Below are 26,403 nucleotides of genomic sequence, written 5' to 3'. Positions count from 1 at the left end.
GCAGTGAGCCAAGATCATACCACTGCACTCCAGCCTGGGTAACAGAGTGACAATCCATCTCAAAAAAAAAAAAAAGTGAACCTGGAATACACCCAGAGCAGTAGGAAGTAGCATAGTATAATTAAGGAACAGAATTCGAACCTAGGCTAAAAGCTATTATCACCTGAAGTCCACCTAAAATGCTATTGCCAAAAATCAGACATATGAAGATGAAGATTGAAGCCATAAAGATGAATTAAAGGAAACAAGAGAAAGAGGAGAATCTATAGGACTTAATGATTCATTTAGATATGAAGGCAGATTAAGCATGATAGGTCAAAGGTGAATGCATGTTTTGCATGTAAGTGGCTGGGAGACACAGATTTCAGTGTCATTCTCAAAGGGATTCTTAATGTTTGTTAAATGACCATGTGGAATAAATACAGAGTGGGGACATCAGAGTATTTCCAGGCAATAGACAGTGCTCAATAATAATAGAGGATGAGATTTGTAACGTTGGTCTTATTAATGCTTATTGAGCTAATCAGCATCAGACAGATTTCTACTCATTCATAATTTATTGATTGTCCAATATATTTTCCAATGTGTATTGAGAGCTGTTTTATTTCAAGACATTGTGATGTTAATTAACTGTAAGCATCTTCCCCAAGCCTTACCTTTCCCCAGACAATGTCATTGGTGTCAGGCCATTTGATGAACACGTTATTTTCCTGTCCTCTAATGAATGGGAGATACTGTGTCTCATTGCCAGAAATGGCTGGGTCCTGCAGTAAAAGAATTTCAACAGCAAATGTGAGGAAAATATCTCTAAGAAAATTTCTCTCCAAAAATGTAGTAGTTCATAGTGCAGAAGGAAATGGTGAATCTCAATACCAAAAATCAAATGAAATAAAATACAAATCATTGATAATTTGCCTTATGTCTTACTGCATATATTACCATAGCCAATTGAAAAGGGATGGTGCCATAAGTACTCAAAGTAAGATATAAAACCCTTATGAGGGGTAATCTCTTTCAAAGGGTATAAGAATCTGTGCCAACAAATGAAGGAGCCTTTCTATATTACAAAAAGCTACCACCCAAACCTATAAGTAATAAAATGAGAGGAAAGGGGACAATATGGCCAGCTAGATACAGCTGGGAAGCACCTCTCCCACAGAGAAAAACCAAAATATTGAGTAAACCATCACACTTCAAACAGACCTTTTGAGAGAAAACACTGCCAGTCTATAGAGAGGCAATGCAAACACTGAGGTGTAAGAGGGAGAAAGCTGGAAATCCCACATAGAGTTGCTGAGTGCCAGGACCAGCTCCTGGCACTGAACAGGTCCCAAGGGAGGGGTCAGTGAAGGGAAACTCGCACTGCAGACATCCGGGATCCTAGCTACAACAGACCCCACAAACACCATAGACATTTGAATTGGCAAGAGAAACTGCCTGGAGAGTAGGCAGAGGCAGAGCTCAAGCCTGTGCAGAGACGAGAAGGCTCTGCATACAGGGCATCTGCAGCAAAACACGACCATGAGGACCCACCTGAAAAGGCTCTCCATCTTGCTCTGAGTGGCTCTAGCCCCTGCTGACAGCTGAGCTGGGAGACAGCAGCGTTGTCTTTCCTACAGAACCAGGGTGCATCTGATCTGATGCCACCCGTCTGCCAGCCCCTTCCAAGGTCACTGCTTGGCTGCTCCCAAAAGAGAATGCACACAGCACAGCCTCCACTGCCCCACCTGAGTGCTTTGCTGGTGGCCTGGAAGTACTCTGACCCCCAGCAGAGCCGGTGCTGGACCCTAAGGCCAGAAAACAAAGCTGCAGGCCTGGTCCCAACCCACCAAGGTTTAAGCACACAAATCAGGATTCTCTAGCTGAGATCTGTGGCTGAGGCTTGAGCAGGCGAGGAACCCTACTCTCAGAACACTGAGAAGAGTGAGGTATGGGCTTGTGTGCTGGTGTGGGAGTTGGGTATGCCTCCCTCTGCAAGACTGGTCTGGGAAGGATGTAGCCTGTTTACCAGCCGCAGCCTCTGCCCAAGGGAGCTCCACAGCCCAGAACATCTAACAGACCAACAATCTGGGTGCAAAAGGCTTGGGACAAAACTAGCTTGTAAGGGCAGCTACTGGAGCAGACATTGGAAGGAGACTCAGTTGGGGGAGAGCAAGCTGAAAGGTCTCCAAAGCCATTTGCTGTGCAGAAAATACTGGATCATGGCACCATATCAGCTGCACCCCTACGGCAACACTGCAGTGCCTGAGATCTTCTGCCCTTGACCCGCTGCATCAACAGATCACCCCCAGACATACCCCACAACCCACTCTGACTCTGCCAATTACAGAGGACCAACAGGGAGCTGTAGGTCTCATGGTGACCTGACCTTTGGCTCAGGCTGTGCCTAAGAGGGAAGAGCACAGCCTGTCAGGGACGCCCTTGGGGCTAAGGAAACACAGGCGTGATATCAGTGATTAGAGGAGGCTCCCTCAAGCACCAAAGATGGACTTGGCAAGGGGGCCATCTCTGGATCCCCCATCTCCCCCACCCCATAGCACTACTGCAAATGTGCTGAAATATGAAAGAGGCCTGCAGCTGAGTAAGAGGCTATCTTCTGGCCCTTACTCTTAAGCATCATCTACTGTATCGCAGCCTAAATTACACCACCAAACAAAAAGGGTGCCTGTGAAACCCAATGCAGGAATTCAGCCACAGATAAAGATCTCTTAAAGAGCCTTGGGCCTCTGAAAGCACCCAGAAATGAAGCCAATCAACTATACTCAACATACACCACAGTCAAACCCTCAAGGAAAATAAAGACTATAAAAACAAAAAGCCATATCCAAAAGACAGCAACTTCAAAAAGATAAAGGAACATCTGCCCTCTCAGATGAGAAAGAATCAGCACAAGAACCCTAGCAATTCAAAAAGTCAGAGTATCTTCTGACCACCAAACAATCTTACTAGCTGCCCAGCAATGGTTTCTAACCAGACTGAATTGGCCCAAGTGACAGATACAGAATTCAAAACCTGGATGACAAGGACACTCAACAAGATTCAGGAGAATATTGAAACTCAATTCAAAGAAGCCAGTAAAATCATCCAAGAGGTGAAAGATAACACAGCCATTTTAACTGAATGGCTAAACTGAACTTCCTAAACTCAACTTCTGGGATTAAAACAAAAAAATTATAACACAATTGCAAGCATTAACAACAGAATAGACCAAGCTGAGGAAAGAATCTCAGAACTCAAAGACAAGTCCCTCTAAACAACCCAGTCAGAAAAAAAATTTTTTTAAATAATTTTTAAAAATGAATGAAACCTCTGAGAAATATAGAATTATGTAAAGAGGCCAAATCTATGACTCATTGGCATTCCTGAGAGAGAAGGGGAAACAAAAAATTATTTGGAAAGCATATTTGAAGATATTGTCCATGAAAATTTCCCCAATCTTGCTAGAGAGTTCAACATGTGAATTTCAGAAATTCAGAGAATCCCTATGAAATATTATGCAAGATGATCATCCCTAAGACACACTAGGAAAGTTTATAGCCATAAATGCCTACATCAAGAAGTTAGAAAGATCTCAAATTAACAATCCAACTTCACAACTAGAGGAACTATAAAAACAGGAACAAACTTACCCCAAAGATTGCAGAAGAAAATAAATGATCAAAATCAGAGCAGAGCTAAACAAAATTGAGATTCAAAAATCCATACAACAGATCATCAAAAGCAAAAGCTGTTTTATTGAAAGGATAAACAAGATTATAGGCCACCAGCTAGATTGAGAAAAAAAGAGAGAAGATACAAATAAGTATAATCATAAATGACAAAGATGACATTATACCCAATCACACAGATATACAGAATATCCTTAGAGATTTTTATGAACATCTCTATGAACACAAACTAGAAAATCTAGAGGAAATGAATAAATTCCTAGAAACACACAACCTCCCAAGACTGAACCAGAAAGGAAATAACACCATAAACAGATCAATAATAAATTCTAAAATTATATCAGCAATAAAAAGCCCACCAACCAAAAAAAAGTCCTTAACCAAATGGATTCATAATAAAATCCTACTAGATGTACAAAGAGCTGGTACCAATCCTACTGAAATTATTCCAAAAGATTTAAGGAGGGATGCCTCCCTACCTGATTCTACAAAGCCAACATCATCCTGATACCAATATCTGGCAGAGACAATAAAAAAAGAAAACTTCAGGCTGATATCCCTGATGAACATAGATGCAAAAATCCTAAACAAAAGACTAACAAACCAAACCCAGGAGCACATCAAAAAGTTAACTGACCATGTTCAAGTAGGCTTTCCTCCATAACCCTGGGATGCAAGTTTGGCTCAACATAGGTGAATCAATAAATGTGATTCACCATATAAACAGAATTAAAAACAAAAGCCATATGATAATTTCAATCGATGTAGAAAGAGCTTTTGATAAAATCCAACATCCTCCATGGCAAAACCCTTAAGAAATTAGGCATCAAAGGGAAGTACCTCAAAATAATAAGAGCTATCTCTGACAAACCCACAGCCAGCATCATGCTGAATAGGAAAAAGCTGGAAGCATTCTTCTTGAGAACTAGAACATGGCAAGGATGCCCCCTCTCATCACTCCTATTTAACATAGTACTGAAAGTCCTAGCCAGAGCAATCAGGCAAGAGAAAAAAATAAAACGCATCCACATAGGAAAATAAGAAGTCAAACTATCTCTCTTCAAGGATGACATGATTCCATATCTAGAAAACCCTAAACACTTTGCCAACAGGCTCCTAGAACTGATAAACAACTTCAGTAAAGTTTCAAGATACAAAATTAATGTACAAAAATTAGTAGCATTTCTATACATCAATAACGTTCAAGCTGAGAAATCTCAAATTAGAAATCTCAAGTTAGAAAGATCTCAAATTAACAATCCAACTTCACACCTAGAAGAACTATGAAAACGAGAATGTTTTTATAGCTCATCAGGAATGCAATCACATTTACAACAACAACAGAAAGGATAGAATACCTAAGAATACATCTAAACAAGCAGGTGAAAGATCTTTACAAGAAGTGCAAAACACTATTGAAGGAAATCAGAGATGACACAAAACAATGAAAAAACATTTCATGCTCAAGAATTAACATCATTAAAACGGCCACACTAACCAAAGCGATTCATAGATTCAATGCTATATCTATTAAGCTACAAATGTCATTTTTCACATAATTAGAAAAACTATTCTAAAATTCACGTGAAACCAAAAAACAGCCTGAATAGCCAAAGCAATTCTAAGCAAGAAGAACAAAACTAGAGGTATCACATTACCCAACCTCAAAGTATACTATCACACACCTACAATTATTATCTGATCTTCAGAAAAACTGACAAAAATGAGTAAGAAGGAAAGAATTCTTTATTAATAAATGGTGCTGGGATAACTGGCTCACCATATGCAAGAGAATGGTACTGGACTCCTACCTTTCACTATATACAAAAATTAACTCAAGATAGATTAAAGACTTAAATGTAAGACTTCAAATTATAAAAATCCTAGAAGAAAATCTAGGAAATGTTCTTGACATTGGCCTTAGCAAATAATCTAAGTCCTCAAAAGCAATTGCAATGAAACCAAAAATTGACAATGGATCTGATTAAAATAAACAGCTTCTGCACAGCAAGAGAAACCGTCAACAGAGTAATGAGGTAACCTACCAAATGGGAGGAAATAATAGCAAGTTATGAATCTGACAAAGGCCTAAAATCCAGAATATATAAGGAACTTAAATCAACAAGCCAAAAACAAACAATCCCATTAAAAAGTAGGCAAAGGACATGAACAGACACTTCTCAAAAGAAGACATACAAGTGGCTAACAAACATGAAAAAATGCTGAGCATAACTAATAGAGAAATGCAAATCAAACCATAACGAGATACCATCTCACATGAGTCAGAATGGCTTTTGTTGGAAAGTCAAAAAATAGATGTTGGTGGGGCTGCGGAGAACAGAGAATACTTACACACTGTTGGTGGGAATGTAAATTAGTTCAGCCACAGTGGAAAGCAATTTGGAGATTTCTCAAATAACTAAGAATTGATCTACCATACCACCCAGCAACCCCATTACTGGGCGTATACCCTAAGGAAAATAAATTATTCTCTCAAAAAACACATGTACTTGTATGTCTATCACAGCACTATTCACAATAGCAGAGACATGAAGTCAACCCAGGAGCCCATCTATGATGGATTGGATAAAGAAAATATGGTACACATATATATCATGGAATAGTACACAGCCATAAAAAGAATGAAATTATGCTCTTTGCAGCAACATGGATGTAGCTGGAGGCCATTATTCTAAGTGAATTAATGCAGGAACAGAAATGCAAATACCACATGTTCTCACTTATAAGTGGGAGCTAAGTATTGGGTATACATAGACATAAAGGTGGGAATAATAGACACCAAAGACTATAAGAGAGGAGAGGAGAGGGAGGGAGTGGGGCATGGGTTGAAAAACTACCTGTTTGCTACTATGTTCACTACCTGGGTGATGGGTTCCATCATACTCTGATATGGTTTGGGTCTGTCCCCATCCAAATCTCATCTTGAATTCTCATGTGTTCTAAGAGGGACCCGGTAGGAAGTAACTGAATCACGGGGGCAGATCTTTCCCTGCTGTTCTCATGATAGCAAATAAGTCTCATGAGGTCTGATGGTTTTAAAAAGGGGAGTTTCCCTGCACAAACTCTCTTCTCTTGTCTGCCACCATGAAAGACATGCCTTTCACCTTCTGCCATGATTGTGAGACCTCTCCAGCCATGTGGAACTGTGAGTCCATTAAACATCTTTCTTTTGTAAATTGCCCAGTCTCAGGTATATCTTTATTGGCAGTGTGAAAACAGACTAATACATACGCCAAACGTCAGCATTACACAATACATGTTTGTAACAAACCTACATATGTACATGCTGAATCTAAAATAGAAGTTAAAAAAAGTTAAACCCTGAAATATTTAAACAAACAAATAAGATGTTAAAAAATCCTGTAGGAATTTAAATATGACATAAGTGATTTTTTTCCAATGACATAGAAATCTATTTTTACAAAGAAAGTTGAGAAGTAAAAGAATGTATTGGTGTTTCTCCATAAAATTCTTGAGAAAAACTTTTGCTAGTGTTTGGAAACAATTCCTGGAGATAAACCAGATTGATAAGACTTAATACTCAAGCAGAGAGAGCCAATTTATTGTGTTTCCAGAGTATAATAGTAATGTTCCTCAAAAACATAAGACTTCTTTATTGCCCTCTGTGTCCCAATGTGTCTACCTAAAGTATCTTCCCCTGTTCACTCCATCCCATACCTGCCCCAATTATTCTCTATAATATTAGGCTGTTTCACAATTGTCATATAAACCACTACTGTCTGAAATTATCTTTTCAGGTGTTTATTGGCTGTTTCCCTCCATTAGAATAAAAACCTTATAAGAAAAAGAGCACTGTCTTGCTAATTTAGACTATGCATGCACTCTCACACACGCACACACAACTTGTAGAAGAGTGGTTTTCAAATATTGTGTTCAATAAATACATGAATTAGTAAGTGAACAAAAGTCACCAAATAATGCTGTAAGTTTTGGAAGCTAGAAGGGAGAATCATTTGCAGGTAATTACCTCTGCATTTATCAAGATGCGCTTCCTAGTAATATAATAAATTGGTATTCTGGATCTCAACTCAATTGTTTGTAAGTTTAGGAAGAAATGTCTCCTGAGTCTTACCATTTCAGAGTGATGATACAACATAAGAGATTTTTGAACCCCCTGACATAAATATGAGATTAAGATACAGCTATTTCTCCTGAGACATAGCCTGAAACAGTGAGACGCACTTTTTTTTTTTTTTTTTTTTTTTTTTTTTTTTGGCTATCTTCAGTGCTTCAGCCCACAGTTGTTCTAACTTTACCAAGAGAACAATAATTATATTCCAGTGACAGTTATGGAAAATAAATATTATAAAGTATCATCTTTTAAAAACCCCTTTTCATTTCTTTCTTTCATTTGCTTTTAAATTAAAAAACAATAATTATAGATTCACCACAAGAAGTTGCAAAACAAAACAAAAAGTACAGAGTACAGGAACATTTCTTGTACCCTTCATCCAGTTTCCCACAATGGTGCTATTTTTGAACCATGAATATGGAAACAGAAAGTAGGATCTAATCTGTCTCAATACATACCAAAATGAGAATAAATCTCATGCCATTTTTCTTCATTTGCTCAATCAGAAGACTGAGGTTTTGAAAGTTGGCACTGAGGGTGAAATCCAGCTTCCGGTTCATGTAATCAATGTCTACATGCTGGACGTCCTGCAGAAAGAAGCAGCAAGGTGCTTGGAACCCTGCAGCAGGTGCCCTGCAGGGCACACTAACTGCTCTACCAGGCCCCTGGTCCTGCTGCTTGCCTGCCCCAGTCCAGGCCCGTCTTCATTCCTCATCTCATTACTTCCCTCTGCTGACTTTTCAATTCTGCAGATTGAAATTGCTTTCTGATGCCTGCGTGCAGTTCACCTGTGCTCACTCCTTCTCCTTCTGTTTCCCCAATTGGAACTCTATCCCCTTTCCTTTCCTCAATTCATGTCTTTCCCGCTCTTCAAATCTCAAACTCGGTCTGTCAAACAAAGTTCTAATTGAAATGTTCAAGGGTAGAAACTGGGACTTTCCTAAGAAACAAACAGGATTGTATATCTGGGGTTTTTTTCTACAGTAAATCTGGCTGATTGTTAAAAACTCTCAATAAACCAGGTACTAAAGGAGCATATCTCACAATAATAACAGCCATAGATGACAAACCCGCAGCCAATATCATACTGAATGAGCAAAAGCTGAAAGCATTCCCCTTGAAAACCAGCACAAGACAAGGATGTCCTCGTTCACCACTCCTATTCAATGTAGTATTGGAACTTCTGGCCAGGGCAATCAGGAAAGAGAAATAAATAAAAGGGCCAGGCACAGTGGCTCACGCCTGTAATCCCAGCACTTTGGGAGGCCAAGACAGGTGGATCACCTGAGATAAGGAGTTCAAGACCAGCCTGGCCAACATGGTGAAACCCCATCCCTACTAAAAATATTTTAAAAATTAGCCGAGCTTGGTGGCCCACACCTGTAGTCCTAGCTACTCAGGAGGCTGGGGCAGGAGAATCACTCAGGAGGCAGAGGTTGCAGTGAGCCGAGATTGTGCCATGACACTCCAGCCTGGGCAGCAGAGGGAGACTCCGTCTCAAAAAAAAAAAAAAAAAGAGAAATAAAGGGCATTCAGATAGGAAAAGAGGAAGTCAAACTATTTATATCTGCAGATGACATGATCCTGTATCTAGATACTAGATCTTGTCATATAGACAAGTTTTCTAGAAAACTCCATCATCTCAGCCCAAAAGTTTCTTAACCTGATAAGCAACTTCAGCAAAGTCTCAGGATACAAAATCAATGTACAAAAATCTCTAGCATTTCTATGCACCACCAACAGTCAAGCCTAGTGCCAAACCACAAATGAACTCCTATTCATAATTGCCACAAATAAAATACCTAGGAATACAGCTAACCAGGGAGGTGAAAGATCTCTACAAGGAGAACTACAAACCACTGTTCAAAGAAATCAGAGATGACACAAACAAATGGAAAAACATGCTCATAGATAGGAAGAATCAGTATCATTAAAATGACCATACTGCCCAGACCAATTTATAGATTCAATGTTATTCCCATTAATCTACCATTGACATTCTTCACAAAACTAGAGAAAACTGTTTTAAAATTCATGTATGTAACCAAAAATGAGCCCAAATAGCCAAGGCAATCCTAAGCAAAAAGAACAAAGCTGGAGGCATCAGGCGATCCCCCTCAGGGCTACAGTAATCAAAACAGCATGGTACTGGTACAAGACCATACACATAAACCAGTGGCAAATAATAGGGAACCCAGAAACAAGACCATACACCTACAACTATCTGATCTTCTACAAACCTGACAAAAATAAGCAATGGGGAAAGGACTCCCTATTCAATAAATGGTGCTGGGAAAACTGGCTAGCCATATGCAGAATGGAAACTGGACCCCTTCCTTACACCAACATATAAGAAGTACATTATTCTATAGCTTCCTTGAATGTCTACTCTCTCTATGCAGTACCAACCCAGGTTCCTGCACATGAAACTTACTCAAACCATGATTGTTGAATAATAACTAAAGTGGTTAATATTTAGTTGAAAAAAAAGAAGTTGCTTCTTTTTAGCCCAAGGGGATAGTCCCCTGCATTGCCATATGACCCTAGGTGAAACTTGTTTGGGAAAACAGAGACTTGTGCATAAGCCAAAATTTGGAAAAGAATAAACCAGCATATCATTAACATTGATTACTTTGGTAAGGTATATTTGTGGATTTTTTCATCTTGTAATTTTCCTATTTTCTAATTTCCGTTTAATAAGTACATAGTATTAAAGTATATACACAGAAAAAAAATTCAGCCTGGACGTATCAAGTTATCTTTGATAACATCATAGCACTTCTAATATAAAATTAGCCACAAATTCCTGTAACTAATTACACCTTGGGCTGAGTGAGGGTTTCATACATAGGGAATCTGGGCTGCCACCATTGCATCATACAAACTGGAGATTTCAGCATCATTCTGGTATCCATAGCGACTCAGCTGGAATCCCAAGGCCCAGTATGGAATCATTGCTGGCCGACCGATCAACTAGAATAAAAAGAAAAATGCATCCAGATAGACTTCTTAGGGAAGAAAAGGTGGTTGACTTATACTTGAATAAACTTGAGTGTTTCTGCTAAGTACGGTCTAAGAGGCCTCACCCAAGAAAGATAAGAAAGTCCAATAAATGTGGAGCAACTACGGACATGCAGAATGATAGAAACATTGTAATTGAAGTTTTTTTTATATTCCGGAGTTTTCATTCTAGGAAACCAGAGAATTTTCTGTTTATTACTGATTAACAAGTCTTAGGCTGTTTAGCAAGTGAGGAACACACGGGATATTAACATGGCTTTATAGAACCATAATACTAAAATATGATTTCAGCAAAGGCAGTAATAATCTAGTACTGACACTCAAGAGTCAAAGGAAAAAACTGCCCTATCTCAGTGCTAATAATGTGGTAATAGCCAATAAATATTTGACAATATATTGATGGACAGAATGGCTTCTAACCTCTGTGTATTGCTGAGTTACAAGTTCAGGGGTTGGCCCCAAAACAATGTAGAAGTCCAAAATCCCTCCTGTGGTGCGGTATGTCAGGGCAGGAGTGGGCTGTAATGTCACATCTGTAAGAAAAACACCACATATGAGGCACATCCTTGGAGTTGTAAATTACCCAGACAGAAAACCTGCTCTAAGATTTAGAATCAGAGGTGTATTTGCAGTACCCCAAATGTAATATGCAACCTCAGCAACTTTTATAACTCTGTGAATGGGAGCCAAAGTGTCACAGTAAAATAGGCTATGCCAGAGTAGGAGCCGTAATTGATCAAAATTCCATGCCTAACACCTGATCCAGAGTTCTTAATAAATCTTGAATAAATAGATGAATAAATGGGAAGTCAAGTTTATTTGTTCCATTTCCCTTTCCCCCTGAATGTCTCTATTTCTATTGATACCAGGTCAAAATAGAGCAGTCACAGCTGTTTCTGGTGGTGCATGGGAGCTGTGCCTATGCCTTACCCATGGCATTGCTATTTAGCAGGAGCACTCCATGGGCACTACCATCCTCCTCCAGTGCCAGGTAGTAAGGGTGGACACCATAGGAATTCTTCTTGTACTAGGAGTCACGAGGGTAATAAACAAAAAGAAAATTCAAGATATTGTTTTCATACCATAACCCAAACAGCAAACTCTTTACTCATCATTAAACATTCAGCTCGATGTCATGTCCTTTGTTGGGCCTTCATTGACCCTCCCTTCTACTCCAACTTAAAAGCTGTGTCTTCCCCACTTCATGCCTTCCTCATTTATTATTATATAATTCAATTATGTATTATTACATAATTCAGTGATTCCACTGTGCTATCACAATTTCTGCATCTATTTCTCTCACTAGCCTATAAGTCTCTGGAGAGCAAAGACAGTGTCTTATTAAATCTGTAGCTAAGCACTTAGTAATGTGCCTGACAAATAGAATATATTAAGTAAAAGTTTGTGAGATAAATAAAATCCATAACTGACAGAGGGAAATATATATATATATTTGCGAGGGAAATATATATACATATATATGCCTTTTAGGGACAAAAGAATGTGACATGTGGCCTATTACAACTTAGAGCAGAATGTATCAATATAAGATGAAGTTGATGAGCAAGGTATCACATATAAGCATAAGGATTAAAAGAGATTTACATCGAGAGAAACTGATTGCTAAACTTATTCCATTGTCCCTACCGCAGGTGGCTCATCACGAGCAAACATTCCCCATGTGTTCCAGGTCATGTTTCTTCTGAAAGTCGTGTGCTCAGTTTCCCCAAAGCCATAGATGTACTGAGACGGCAGACGTGTAGAAATGGAGAGAAACATGTCATTGAAGGTGAAGCCAGGGAGTTGAGAATCCCAACTGCAACACAAAAGCAGACCACGCTGAGCTGGAGACCACGGGCCAGAGCTACTTGGAATGTGTTTGGAATGTCTAGTTGATTCCAAAACCTCCTTAATTATTGCACATTTAGATCCAGGTTCAAATACTGTGACATGACCCAGGTCATAACAATGGCCCTGACTCAGGACCAAAGTTCCATGTTACATTTCTCTTCTGTAGTTTGTCAGACTGAGAGCTCCTTTTCTGGGTCCTTGAGGGCAAGAACCATCACTCATTCTTCTATTTATTTCAAGTTCTCAGTGCCTGGAATATCAGCTTGAGTAAATATATAAATAAACAAATAGAGTTTAAGCAAACTTTCCAATAGAAAAGCGTGAAACTCTTAGAACAACTTCTCTTGAGTTGGCCAAAGGGCTTCTTACCAAAGAGGGCAACAGAGAGGAAATCACTCGCACAGCCCAAGAGAGAAGACATACACAGGAAGGCAAAGGTGCACACACAGGTGACAGCTTCTACTGGGATAGGGAACCTCACCCCAGGCAAAATCCAGACCTTCACTTCATTCTATTCAGCAGCAGGACAAGAGATGGGAGATGACAATTCCTTTTATGCTTAACATTGTGAAAAGGCTTGAAGGCTTCTGTGTCCACAGAAGCAAATGTTATAAGAAGCTATTTCTTTCTCCTTTTTAACCTTTGCCCCTCTCTCCTGCCTCTTATTATTTCTTAATGAGACATAATATGGAACTCATTTGTATCTTAGGTTTTCTGCTGTACTTATTAAATAGAGTTTTCTGTTCTACTTAAGAACAGTAAGTAGAACATGTATTTTTCTTTCTCTGAAATCAAACAATACTTCATTTCTTTAAACTTTGATTGATTATTTTTGTTAACGACTAACCAAAAACAAATTACCCATTAAAGCATGGGAAAAATAGATATACTCTAACAAATGCACACATATTTCCATAGAGTCTCTGAGATTAATATTTCACTTGAATTAATTGTAACCACTGTAATTAAATCTAGAACTATTCTAATTAGAATCAAATAAATAGTGCTTACATCACAGTGCTGGAGTTTTTGCGTTGAATCTGGATTCCGAAAGGATTGTTCTGAATCCTGACATCATACAGACAGTTTTCAGGATCACCAGCTGGTTGGGGAGGGGTGTTCAGTGGTACTGGAACCTCATACCTTTTATTAGTGGGGTCATAGATCTGGCAAGAAGAGAGAAGAAAACTTTCTGTTAAGGTCTCAGACCTAAAACCCCTCATGCCACCCCATATAATTCAGTTTCCATGTTTTTGACCAGTTTGCACCATATCAGTAGGCATCAAACATCCCCAAGCGAATGGATGTGAGGCCTGCCTGCCCACTGTGCCCCATACAGATGCTGAAGTTCAAAAATGCCTCAGTAAAACCCATTCAAAGCCAAGGAGGGCTCTTCCTCTAAAGAATTTGTGATAGAAGGGGATAGAATTTCATAAATAGAATGTGTGTGTATATGTTTGTAAGTGTGTGGCATGTAGACATGTATGTGCATAGAAATGTGTAAATTTGTGTGTGTGTGCGTGTGTATGCATGTTAGGAATTAGGGAATTGAGTTTTCATATGGACTCTGAGATCTCCTTACTGTTTGAGCTTCCAGATGTTGTACAGCTTTCCCATTCCTAAAGTTTCTCTTCTGTATCCACCCCTTGTTCCTACTTACCTCACAGGACTGACATGTGGGAAGAATAAAAGGAGTGAAAAGTGTTATGCAAGTACAAGGAGTTACACTATTATGAGTGACTATCCTCTTTGTCATATTATTAGCCCCAAATTTGTGCTTAGGTGAAGGTTTTCTCCTTTCTTTCTTTCTTTTTTATTTTTATTTTTATTTTTAGATGGATTATCACTCTGTCGCCAGGCTGGGGTGCAGTGGTGTGATCTCAGCTCACTGCAATCTCCACCTCCCGGGTTCAAGTGATTCCCATGCTTCAGCCTCCTGAGTAGCTAGAACTACAGGCGTGCACCACCACACCTGGCTAATTTTTTGTATTTTAGTAGAGACGGGGTTTCTATGTTGGCCAGGATGGTTTTGATCTCCTGACCTCCTGTAATCCCAACACCTCGGACTCCCAAAGTGTTGGGATTACAGGCGTGAGCCACCACACCTGGCCACGTGAAGGTTTTCTAAAGTCCTGCTTGGAAATTATGTTTCTTAGACCCAAAGCAGCATCATTGCCTGGGAGCTTGTTAGGAATGCAGAACCTCAGGCCCCACCCCAGATTTTCTGAATTAGAACTTTTATTTTCACAAGCTGCCCCAGTGATTCATGATACATTACAATGTGGAAAGCAATGGCTACAGCTGAGCCGTCCAAGGTGCTGTCCACAAGCCACACATGGCCTTTGAGTGTCTGAATTGAGATTCACTAGAAATGCAAAATATACACCAGATTTTGAAGACTTAGCATAATTAGAAGATTGCAAAGTATCTCCATTAAATTTTGATTTCAAGGTGAAATGATCATATTTTAGCACATTGGTTAAATAAAATATTATTAAAATTAATTTCACTTTTAAAATATACACTTAAAAATGCATCTACTGGAAGATATGTGTGGCTCACATTATGTTTCCAGGAGACGTATTTTTTAAATGTGCATAGCAGTAGGTCTCAAAGTTTGGTCTCTTGACCTGCAGCATCAGCCTCACCTGGGAGCTTGTTAGAAATGCAGATTCTCGAGGCCGGGCACAGTGGCTCACGCCTGTAATCCCAGCATTTTGGGAGGCCAAGGTGGGTGGATGACCTGAGGTCAGGAGTTTGAGACCAGCCTGGCCAACATGGTGAAACCCTATCTCTACTAAAACACAAAAAATTAGCTGGGTGTGGAGGCGGGTGCCTGTAATCCCAGTTACTTGGGAGGCTGAAGCAGGAGAATCGCTTGAACTCGGGAGGCAGAGGTTGCAGTGAGCCAAGATCACACCACTACACTCCAGCCTGGGCAACAAGAGTGAAACTCTGTCTCAAAAAAAAAAAAAGAAAGAAATGCAAATTCTCAGGCTAGGCCCCAGCCCAGGTCTACTGAATTGGAAACCTTAGGGGTGAGGGCCAGAAATCTGGATTTTAAAATGATCTGAAGGAGATTCTGATGCATGCTGCAGTTTGAGAACTACTGCTAGAGAAAATAATTCTAATATTAGAATTAAGTTAATGTCTCTCGTATGAGTTTGCCACAAAGCAGATGCATTTTTCTCAGGGCTAAAGGATGATTCTTTGATGATGTTTATGACCTAGAATACTCATCATTATAGGGAATTCATGGTCCTCATAGATCTAAGGTCACATCCTGGCTTTACCGTCTACTTTCTGACCTTTACCTCTCTACAGGCCTTAGCTCCCTCATCCATAACATGAGGGATTTGGATGAAAAGCTGTTTCAGCCAGGCACAGTGGCTCATGCCTGTAACCCCAGCACTTTGGGAGGCAGAGGGAGGTGGATTGCTTGAGGTCAGACATTTGAGACCAGCCTGGGAAACATGGCAAAACCCCATCTCTACAAAAAATACAAAAATTCGCCAGGTGTGTTGGCGCACACCTATAGTCCCAGCTACTTGGGAGGCTGAGGTGGGAAGATGGCTTGAGCCAGGGAGGTGGAGGTTACAGTGACCTGAGATTGTGCCCCTGCACTCCAGCCTGGGTGACAGTGGGAGACCCTGTCTTGAAAATAAAAAAATGTTTTAATTGTTTAATGACTTCTATCCATACAGAACTGTAAGTTAAAAACTCCATATTGAGAAACAGAATCTGCAACATGGGCCTTACCTTGACCTGCAGCATGGTTGCTGTGTGATAGATCACGTTCAGGCGGAGGAAGCTGATCTTTGCAGAGAAAGAATCAGAGGCGGCAGCAGCAGCTGACTCAGGGGCCATCAGGAGGGAAAGGTCTGCAGTGATGCTGGTGTTCAGGTACTGAATGTCACTAGCAACATAATTAGGGATGGTGTCATAGTAACAGGTGGGCACTCCAGGGGTAGATGTGTCCTGGAATAACAGGAGAAAGTCTTGCTCAGCCCCTGATACAACACTAAAGCTCTCATTACTGAAGAAGCTGGTTAACACAGAGTAAGTCTCTGATACATGTCCATGGTTATGGGTTGAATTGTGTCCCCTAAAAAAGATGTTAAGTCCTAACCCCTGATACCTGTAAATGTGACTATTTGGAAGTAGGGTTTCTGCAATGAATAAATTAAGATGAGGTCATTGGGATAGGCCTTGATCCGGTATTACTGGTATCCTTATTAATAAGGAAAATTTGGACACAGAGATAGACATGTACACATGTGACTATGAAGACAGAGAGTGGGGTGATGCATCTACAAGCAAAGAAATACCCTCAAGGTCCTCAGAAGGAACCAGCTCCACTTACACCGTGATCCCACTTCTAGACTCCAGAATTTTGAGGGAATAAATTCCTGTCATTCTATGCCACTCAGTTTGTGGTACTCTGTTATGGTAGCCCTAGCAAATGAACACATCCATTTTTTAAACACACACATTGACCTTCTATAATGAATGAACAGTGACGGAGCAGCAGGAAGTTTGATCTGGAGACAGGAGCCTCCAGGCAGGGTTCTACTCCCAGTGTCCTTATTGCTTCCCATGCAATCTAGAGGAAATCACTTGTTCTTTCTAGTTTCCATTTTCTCTATTGTTCAAATAAAGAGGAACAGCTTGACCTTACCCTTTCTGCTTGTGTTCTCCAATAGACAAAACAAGATTGGTTAAAATATGTAATGCATAATGCATACCCAATGTACATTATTATGTTTAAAATTGGGTTTTTAATGATATGGTTGGAGTGGCAATGAGAATGGCAATAAGTTTCTCCTGATTAAGGATATCTGAGGAACATACTGATGACCTATCATGTAGAGTTGGCAAAAGGCATGTTGCACAGTGTCCTGGTTTTCTTTAAGCCACAGACATTTGAAAAGTGTTTTCTAGGTGCTTAATTACTTCTGGGACAGTTTTTACAACCTCCTGATCAATGTGGTCATCTGTTTTGGTCATTTACCTCCCAAAGACACCCCCGCTGCCTACAACTCTCCTTAGAGGCTGTTGGATCATCAGGGTAGCAGTTGAACTTCTCCAGGTCACTGACAGGAAGATTCCACCTAATAGAGAATTCTTGTCCCAGTACCAGTCCTTGCAGATCAGTGATGGTTACCACCTGGGGAAAGAGATAGTCACGGTGACAAAGGAAGGGAGGGAAAGCCACCCAGAAAGAGTTCTTGGCTGGAAGTCTGGAAGTCAGGACAAGGGCATCTATTCCTTCCTCCAAAACCATTTTGCCATGAGATATTCGGAACTTGGCTGATTCCTGGGTTTTCTCACTTCATGGAGTCATTGTGAAAGTGTTGGATGGGAAGAGTTTTCATCATGCTAATGAGTGTAGATCACAGGCAGGACTGTCATTATTAGGCTTACTGTCCTCTGGGTGTGACGCTTATCAATTTAATAAAAGTAGTAATAACAACAATAGCTAAACTTTATGGACCATTCATACAAGCCAAGCACTGTGATAACCACTTTATAAGCATGATCTCCATTAATCCTAGAGACCAGTTCCATGCTGTGAATGTTATGACTATCTCCATTTTACAGAACAGAAAACTAAGATACAGAGACACTTAATACCCCACGAGCTGAGATTGGAGCCCCATTCTGCCTAACTCTAGAAATCAAACTCTTATCCTATGCTATATGTCTTGTCAACATGGAAGGGGGCTGATCTAAGAAATAATGAATTTCCCAGAACTTGAAATATTCAACTAACAGTGTAAGGGAATCATTCAGTAAGAGCAAAACTGGATTTCTCCTTGTGTTACTCCACTCACATTTTATTAATGGTATGAAAATAGCCTAAAACGGTAAGAACAAATATCAACTGTTTCTCAAAGAGATTCTCCCTTCAATGAGAGGACCAATGTGTAAATATCCATTGCACAATCTAGTCACTATGTCACAGCTGGGATCAGAGTGTCTCATTTTAACTGTGCCCAGAGAAGAACTGCCTTCTCTCAGGGTTCTGACTCCCGCTATTTTCTTCAGAGCCCTGATACAAACAAAGCAGAGAGGTCTTTCTTTAGCATGCACACGTTTCTCCTGCATCCTCTCTGTGATGTGTTGGACCTCCCAGCAAGTCAGTTGTGTCTGATTGCCCACAGTTAAAAGAGCAAAGTAGGGCCGGCTGTCAGAGCCAAGGCCTCTGGAAAGGGCGCCGCAGAATGGAAGGATCTCTTACCTTTGTGGAAGCACTGTAGACAACGCTTGGATGGGAGGTGGCGACATTATTCAGTAAGACGGTAAAATTAGCTGGCTGTTTGTCCATTCCCAAGATTGTGATATCTGTAAACATGAGGTTGTCAGTGTCCGCATAATTATTATTTATAATCTTTGCTTGTAGATGGTTCTGGGAGGGGGAAAAAACGTCAGATTAGAAACCAAGTACTTCAGACCCTTATTATCCCTAAATACCAGTCAATGTCTCATTTTCTGAGATCCAAGCTGTTTCCTTTTCTCTGCAGTTTCAAATGTTGCTAGGTCATCATCCCTAGGGAACTCGTTCACTCAGACTCTTATCAATCCTAAATTTTTAAGTAATATTTCATCTTTGCTTTGGCTCACTGGTTCTTTACTGATTCTATTAATGAGAAAATATGTCCCTGACACTGTAGAATTTTCAAGCAGAAAAGATAGGTACTCACACAGTAAACAAAAAGATAAGAGCCTCATTGGGACACAAAGATAAAGACATACACATATACACCAAAAGGGCCCAAGTAATTTTTTTCCTTTTATTTTACTAATAATGATGATAAGAGCTAAGAATATTTGAGTGTGTATTATGTGCCAGGCACTATGCTAAGCATTTGACATGTATTACTTCATTCAGTTTTCACAGCAGACTATGAGGTTGAAGCTATAATTACTCTCATTTTTCAGATGAGGAGACTGAAGCACAGAAAATTAAATAACTTATTTAGGGAACAAAGGTGACACAGTTGAGCTATGACAAAGAAGGTAGAAATTAAGACTGAAGAAAAAAGTAGCAGTTTGATAATTTAAAAAATTAGAAGTCCCATACATATATGCCCAAATGATTTTTTACAAAGACAGATTTTTTCAACAAAGGTGCTGGGGCAACTGGACATACACAGGTAAAAGGTTGAACCCCAACCTAAATCTTACATATTATATAAAAATTAACTCAAAATATATCACAGACTTAAATGTAAAAGGTAAGACTATATTTTTTTAAATGGGAGACAATATTCAGAATCTAGGACTTGGCAAAGAGATCTTAAACTTGACATCAAAAAGCACAATCTATAAGGAAAATAATGACAAATTAGATTCATCAAAATTAAAAACGTAAATATATAGATGGTAAACAGACATATGAAAAGATGTTAAACATCATTAGCCATCAGAGAAATACAAATTAAAAACACAATGAGCTAAAACTACACACCAATCAGAAAAGCCTAAAAAATTAGTGACAACATCAGATGCTGGCCATGATGCAAAGAAATTAGATCACTCATATGCTGCTGGTGGAAGTGAAAATGGTACAGCCATTCTGGAAAACAGTTTGGAAGTTTATTATAAAACTAAACATGCATTACCATAAGACCCAGCAACTGCACTCTTAGGCACTTATTAAAGAGAAAAAAAAAACTTATTGCCAGGCGTGGTGGCTCACGCTTGTAATCCCAGCACTTTGGGAAGCTGAGGCGGGCGGATCATGAGGTCAGGAGTTCGAGACCATCCTGATCAACATGGTCAAACCTCGTCTCTACTAAAAATACAAAAATTAGCTGGGCGTGGTGGCGCATGCCTGTAATCCCAGCTACTCAGGAGGCTGAGGTAGGAGAATCTCTTGAACGCAGGAAGCGGAGATTGCAGTGGGCTGAGATCACGCCACTGCACTCCAGCCTGAGTGACAGAGCAAAACTCTGTCTCAAAGCAAAACAAAACAAAACAAAAAACAAACTTAGGTTCACATCAAAACCTATACATGAATGTTAGTAGCAATTTTAATTTATTTGTAACAGCTCATGACTGGAGCCAACCCATATACTCTTCATCAAGTGAGTGATTTTTAAAAGGTGGTACGCCCATAACCTGGAACACTACTCAGCAATAAAAAGGAGCAAGCCATTGTCACACACAACTTGGATGGGTTTTGAGGGAACTATGCTGAAGGAAAAAGCCAATCTCAAAGGTTGCAAACTGTTTAGTTCTCTTTACAGAACACTCTTGAAAGGACAAAATTATAGAAATGGCGAACAGATGATTGGTTGCCAGGGGCTGAGGAGGGATAGGGGGAGGAAGCAAGTGGACACGCTATTAAAGGGCAGCAGGAGAGATCTTTGTGCTAATGAAATGTTCTGTATATCGACAGCATCAATGCCGGCATTCTGGTTGGAAATTGTGCTATAGGTTTATAAGATGTTACCATAGGAGAACCTGGGCAAAGGAGTATATGGGAACTCTATGCTAGTTCTTACAGTTGCATGGCGACCTTTAATTATCTCAAAATAAAAAAGTTACTTTAAGATATATATTTTGTATATCTTATATATGTAATATTATATATATTCTATATCTTAAAGTAGATCCATTTTTATATATACAGATATAGATACATATATATATATTTAAAAGAAAGGAGAAATAAGAGAGAGAGAGAAAGACCACTTCAAAAAAAAGTTCTGCCCATACACGATCAGGCTTCTAAGAAAACCAAGTCAGAATTCCCTCATTTTCTGCTAGCCTTGCTGCTTTTTCTTCTCTCAGTCCCCTTGGGAAATAGATCTGAGGCAAGCGATGTTCTGTATCTTCCAGCCTTTAAAAGCCACTACTTTATACCTGTGCCAAAGGCCAAGTTTTATGTGCTACAAAGGACAGCCATTATGGAAGAACCTTAAAAAGGTGCTATACCACTCACTAACCCAGCCACACCTCGTATACACTTGCAAACCTCAAAAAAGGCACATCTTGGAAGCCAAGACCCATCACATAAAACTCAAGGGCAATGGTTTTTTTTCCAGGAAAAACAAAGTTCTGCACAGAACTCATACTGGTTTTGTAGCAGCTTATAAGCCTGACACATTAAACACTTTCATGTTCACTTGATTCCTTTTTGGAATCACGACAGTAAAACCCTGTCTCTGTGGCACATAACCATGTGTCTATATTAAACTAAAAACTCAAAGAGCCTTCCCAGCAAGGAGCATATGCTGTGTGTTCCTCAAACAAAGTACTTACAGAGGTAACAGAGAAATCATATAGAATATACTTCTTTTCAGTTACAGCATCTAAAAAAGAAAGAGGAGTACCCGTTACTATGGGAAGCCAATCAGCCAGGGAGTCCTGTTTTTCTCTTCATTTCATCTGGAATTCCTTTACCAACCATCTAGTTCTGCTCATCTGAGTTCTGTGTGTTTTTTTCAAACTTCTGCAAATATTTCCTGGACCATTTTCTCTAAATTCACATGTCAGTCTGTGGTATCATTTCGCTGGCATGTAAAACATTTTGATTTGCATTATATGTATCTACATGTGCATTGTATCTATCCTGCTGGACCATGAGTTCCTCCAGGTCAACACAATACATACTAATTCCATGTAGGACAGGATTTTTATATAATCACGTAAGCTCATGTGAGGTGTTTACATGGAAACCTTACAGTGAAAAGACACACTATACAAATTAGATATTTCTTCCACAAACCAAAGCAGTATTTTCCAAAGCTATTAAAAAAGTGTATTATCTGTTATTAATAATAATATCCAAGGAAGAGAATAATTAAGTTAAATGCAATAATGCCAGTTGCTTTGGTAGAGTCAGCAACACATAATTTGTGCATTTGAAGTCTATTTTAATGCATTGTGCCTGGCTAATGGAATTTTCAGAATGGATTTTAACCCATTGACTCTAAGCTACAGATGTAAACGACAGTGCTAATAGGGTTAGTATCATACTGGGCAGCCTATGATGACTAATTTTTAGGGAGAACCACAGTGATCCACAGGGATGGTGCCTTGAGAAAGTCTACCTTTAGATACACCGTCATCCCAGTACAGCTCCCCCTTTGCTTCTCTCTTATAGTCCAAAGCGATGATGAGTCCCAGGGAATTCCTCCGGCTGTAAAAGAGTACTTCCCAGTTTCAGAGAATGTAGACGAGATGGAACTGTGTGAAACCAGCCGCCTTCAGCCCCCAGGGACAGATAATCCAAGAGTCTATACCAGAAACTGCATAGATGTTGATATTGGGTGGACACATGGGAGCTGGGTGTGGGCAGGCAGCAGGGGTTGATAGTGAGTGGACATAAAGGGAAGGGTGGACAGAGGCAGTTCCTACTGAAAACTCTTTGGGTTGCAATCATAATACCAACAATTAGCCTTATTAGGTGCTTACCATGTGCCAGGCACTCTTCTAAGTGTCCCGCACACATTATCATTTATATTAATTGATTTAACCCTCTTAATAACTCTACAAAGTGAAACTATCATCATCTCCAGTTTACTAATAATAAGCAGAAGCACAGAGAAGTAAGTTACCCAAGGTAAACACATCCAGTATGTAGCCCAAACCAAGGCTTGAACCCAGGTTCTGTAGAATCTGAGCTCTTGACCCTCAAACGATGTTGACTTCCACGTGATAACCTTTATCTCCTATTTAACTCAAATTCTTTCACACAGTAGGGAATATACCTAAGGACAATTTCTGGCCATAGGGAAATCCTCCTCAGTGATTACTTTGACTAGTCCTATAATCTGATTCAATCTCAAAGTGAAGGACTCTGCAGATGTCCTTAGCAGACTACTGTCTACTAAATAGGGACTAAGATGCCAATTTTGGATCAACTTTGAAAGGAGTAGGGGATGATTACTGATGGGTGACTTACCCCTTGGCTCATCCACAAAAATCCCTATTTGTCTTTCTCATAATGCCCTGCTGCATTAGAGCACCAGAATAGTCATACCTTAGAAGAGTAAGGAGCTTACCTGGCTTCTGTGGTTGTGTTTGGCTTCTGAGTGGGAAATATGTAGCCCCCTCGCAGATGAAGTCCTATCTTATCACCTGGGAGAAGCATATTCACCAACTGTTTCCTCCATGGGATGGCCACTCCCTAATCAGCAACAACAACAAAAGATAGATCAGGTAATAAGCTGTTTCAGCTAGGAAAGGCCTTAGGTATCATCTCATTCAGTTGACATATTTTAAAGAAGAGAAAAGCACAGACCCCCAAAGTAAAGTGACTTGCTGAAAGCATATGGGTAGTAGAGGTCAAAGCTGACACTCCAACCCCCTTTATTTATTTACATTACATCAAGGTGTAGCCCACACCTGGGCTTCAGTTTCTAGGCTATCACAGCCAAATGGCAAAGCCTAGTCCTGATAGCTACACAATAGCCAGGTTGATATAATGAATTTCCATAAATCTACTCCAGTTATTCAAATTATTTCATTGTACATTTGGAAAGGCCTTCTGCTATGGTCTGAATGCCTGTGTACCCTCAAAATTTATATGTTGAAACTTAATACCCAGAGTGATAGTATTAAGGGGTGGGGACTTTTGTGAGGTGATTAAGTCATGAGGGAGGAGCAAGGAGGTGCCATCAATGAAGCAGAGAGGGCCTTCACCAGACACGGAATCTGCCAGCACCTCGATCTTGGACTTGCCAGCCTCCAGAACTGTGAGCAATAAATTTGTGTTGTTTATAAATTACCCAGTGTAAGGTGTTTTTTTGCACTATCCTGAACCAACTAAGATGCATTTCTCACAGAAAAAGGACCACAATCAACTAACTATAAATCTTGTACTATTTTTCTATGGCAAGCTCCCAAGACTGCTGCTTTAGAATTGCCCTCTGCTAGAGGCAGGTCTCTGAGCCAACCAGGGCTGCCTTACTTACTGTCTCATAGTCATACCAGGTGGCATCAGGTATGTATGCTTTCACTTCATCCACACCCTAGGTAAACAACAACAATGAGTAGTATTAGCATTCCCCTCTCTACAGTTTACAAAACACCTCCAGGCATCATTGCATGTGCTTATCTGAACAATCCTGAGAGATGGTTGAGATCATCCCATTCTACAAAGGAAAACACAGACACATAAAGTTTGAGCAATTTACCCAAAGCAGAATGTAGCTAAAAATGATTTGTTTTGCTCAAAGCTGCTGTACTTTCTAAGAGAAGCAGAGAAAGTCCATTCACTGAGTTAGTCACATAATTTGACAGTTGGGAGGACAGTAAGCCAGCCAGGCCCCAGGAAAGCCTCCCAGCAGGGCCACTGGTTGTTTAGCGGGAACTATCATCAGATGGTGTGGCTAAAACACCAGCTAAAAGGGCCTTTGACATAGGTACATTGGCAATATTTCATGTTTACAACCAGATCAGCATAATCTTTCCTGATCCTTGCCCCACACTTTGCCACTCACCCCTGCTTCCAATCACACTTAATAGGATACACATGGTCCTTCACAGTTGGACTTCAGAACATCGCCTTCCCTTTGCCCAGCACTCCTCTCTCCCTCCCTTCTCATCTCCACAGGTATTCTCTCTTTGCAGCCCAGCCTAACCCAATCCAAGAGCACACCCACTCTGGACAAAGGAAACTATAGACAGATGTTCAGCACATACACCCCAAAGTATTTAAAGCCATTGTCAATGCTGCAGCCATATGCCTAAGGACTTAGGCTTTAATTTTAAGGCAATTTTACAACATAAAAACTGTTTTGTTTGGTGGGGCAGTGGGACCAAGATTTACTACTTTTTAAAAAATTTCTAAACTTTCATGGTCTCTCTCATTTCTATTCATATTTTGATATAAATGCAATCATATATACTCAGGAACCAACTTATCCAGCTATAGAACCATGAGGACAAGTGCAATACCACCTTTCATTGTTTAGAGGATAAACATACTTCATATAAAACAGGCGTGATGAGGAGTCCAGGTCCCCATAAGAACTGCTCATGCACATCCCACGTGGCTGAGTCCTGGTAGAACCTAGTAAAAAGGTAGCACAGTGAAGGCAGGTGAAGTCTCCAATACAGGACAACAGCACATTATGTAACAACAAGATCCTAACTAACCTTGCTACCACAAACAAAGTCAAGTGAAACTACAATCAGAAAGGGAGGCTTTGAGAATCAGGAAACTCACTCGTGTACAAGGGGCCTTGCTACCGTCTCTCCCTGGGTGTGAGCATGGTAGAAAAGGGTATAGAGATAGGGCAGCAAGGTGTAGCGGATGTTCAGATAATGTCTGGAGGAATTCAGCAGCAGGGAATTGGCACCAAAGGCAGCAGGATCCTGGTCCTAGGAGAAAATGGAAGGAACGGCTGAATATTTCTTTCCATCATAGTTCAGAAGTTCTCTTACAGTAAGAAGTTTCCCAGATGAAAGTAGCCAGTTCCTCCAACTTGGAGAACATCAAAGCATTTCTAGAACTGAAAAGATACTGACCCTACACCTTCATTTTATACATGAGAAAACAATATCAAGGATTATATGACTTTGCCAACGTAGAATTGCAAGCAAGTTGCAGTTTAAATTTGGTGTCTATCAGCCAGGCACAATGGCTCATGCCTGTAATCCCAGCACTTTGGGAGGCTGAGGCAGGTAGATCACAAGGTCAGGAGATGGAGACCATCCTGGCCAACATGGTGAAACCCTGTCTCTACTAAAAATACAAAAATTAGCTGGGTGTGGTGGCGCGTGCCTGTAATC

The 26,403-nt window shown here is 40.1% G+C and overlaps 1 protein-coding gene across 1 annotated transcript in view; it reads right to left on the bottom strand.

The window, feature by feature from the left end:
* MGAM2 (maltase-glucoamylase 2 (putative)) overlaps positions 1 to 26,403 on the bottom strand; it is a 108,299-nt gene that overhangs the window by 40,313 nt on the left and 41,583 nt on the right. Inside the window, exons 17-32 of the mRNA XM_030825795.1 lie at positions 25,838 to 25,992; positions 25,597 to 25,681; positions 24,582 to 24,638; positions 23,670 to 23,794; positions 22,716 to 22,804; positions 21,925 to 21,974; positions 18,896 to 19,063; positions 17,666 to 17,821; positions 16,414 to 16,632; positions 13,666 to 13,820; positions 12,451 to 12,619; positions 11,734 to 11,830; positions 11,224 to 11,336; positions 10,630 to 10,755; positions 8,241 to 8,369; positions 657 to 764 (exon numbers count right to left, since the gene is read on the bottom strand). Coding sequence (XP_030681655.1) covers positions 657 to 764; positions 8,241 to 8,369; positions 10,630 to 10,755; positions 11,224 to 11,336; positions 11,734 to 11,830; positions 12,451 to 12,619; positions 13,666 to 13,820; positions 16,414 to 16,632; positions 17,666 to 17,821; positions 18,896 to 19,063; positions 21,925 to 21,974; positions 22,716 to 22,804; positions 23,670 to 23,794; positions 24,582 to 24,638; positions 25,597 to 25,681; positions 25,838 to 25,992 — 2,001 coding nt within the window. The remainder of the gene's footprint in view (positions 1 to 656; positions 765 to 8,240; positions 8,370 to 10,629; positions 10,756 to 11,223; positions 11,337 to 11,733; positions 11,831 to 12,450; positions 12,620 to 13,665; positions 13,821 to 16,413; positions 16,633 to 17,665; positions 17,822 to 18,895; positions 19,064 to 21,924; positions 21,975 to 22,715; positions 22,805 to 23,669; positions 23,795 to 24,581; positions 24,639 to 25,596; positions 25,682 to 25,837; positions 25,993 to 26,403) is intronic.

This window comes from Nomascus leucogenys, chromosome 13, assembly GCF_006542625.1.
Source record: "Nomascus leucogenys isolate Asia chromosome 13, Asia_NLE_v1, whole genome shotgun sequence".
Taxonomy (NCBI): Eukaryota; Metazoa; Chordata; class Mammalia; order Primates; family Hylobatidae; genus Nomascus; species Nomascus leucogenys.
This window is presented reverse-complemented; position numbering and strand designations above follow the sequence as displayed.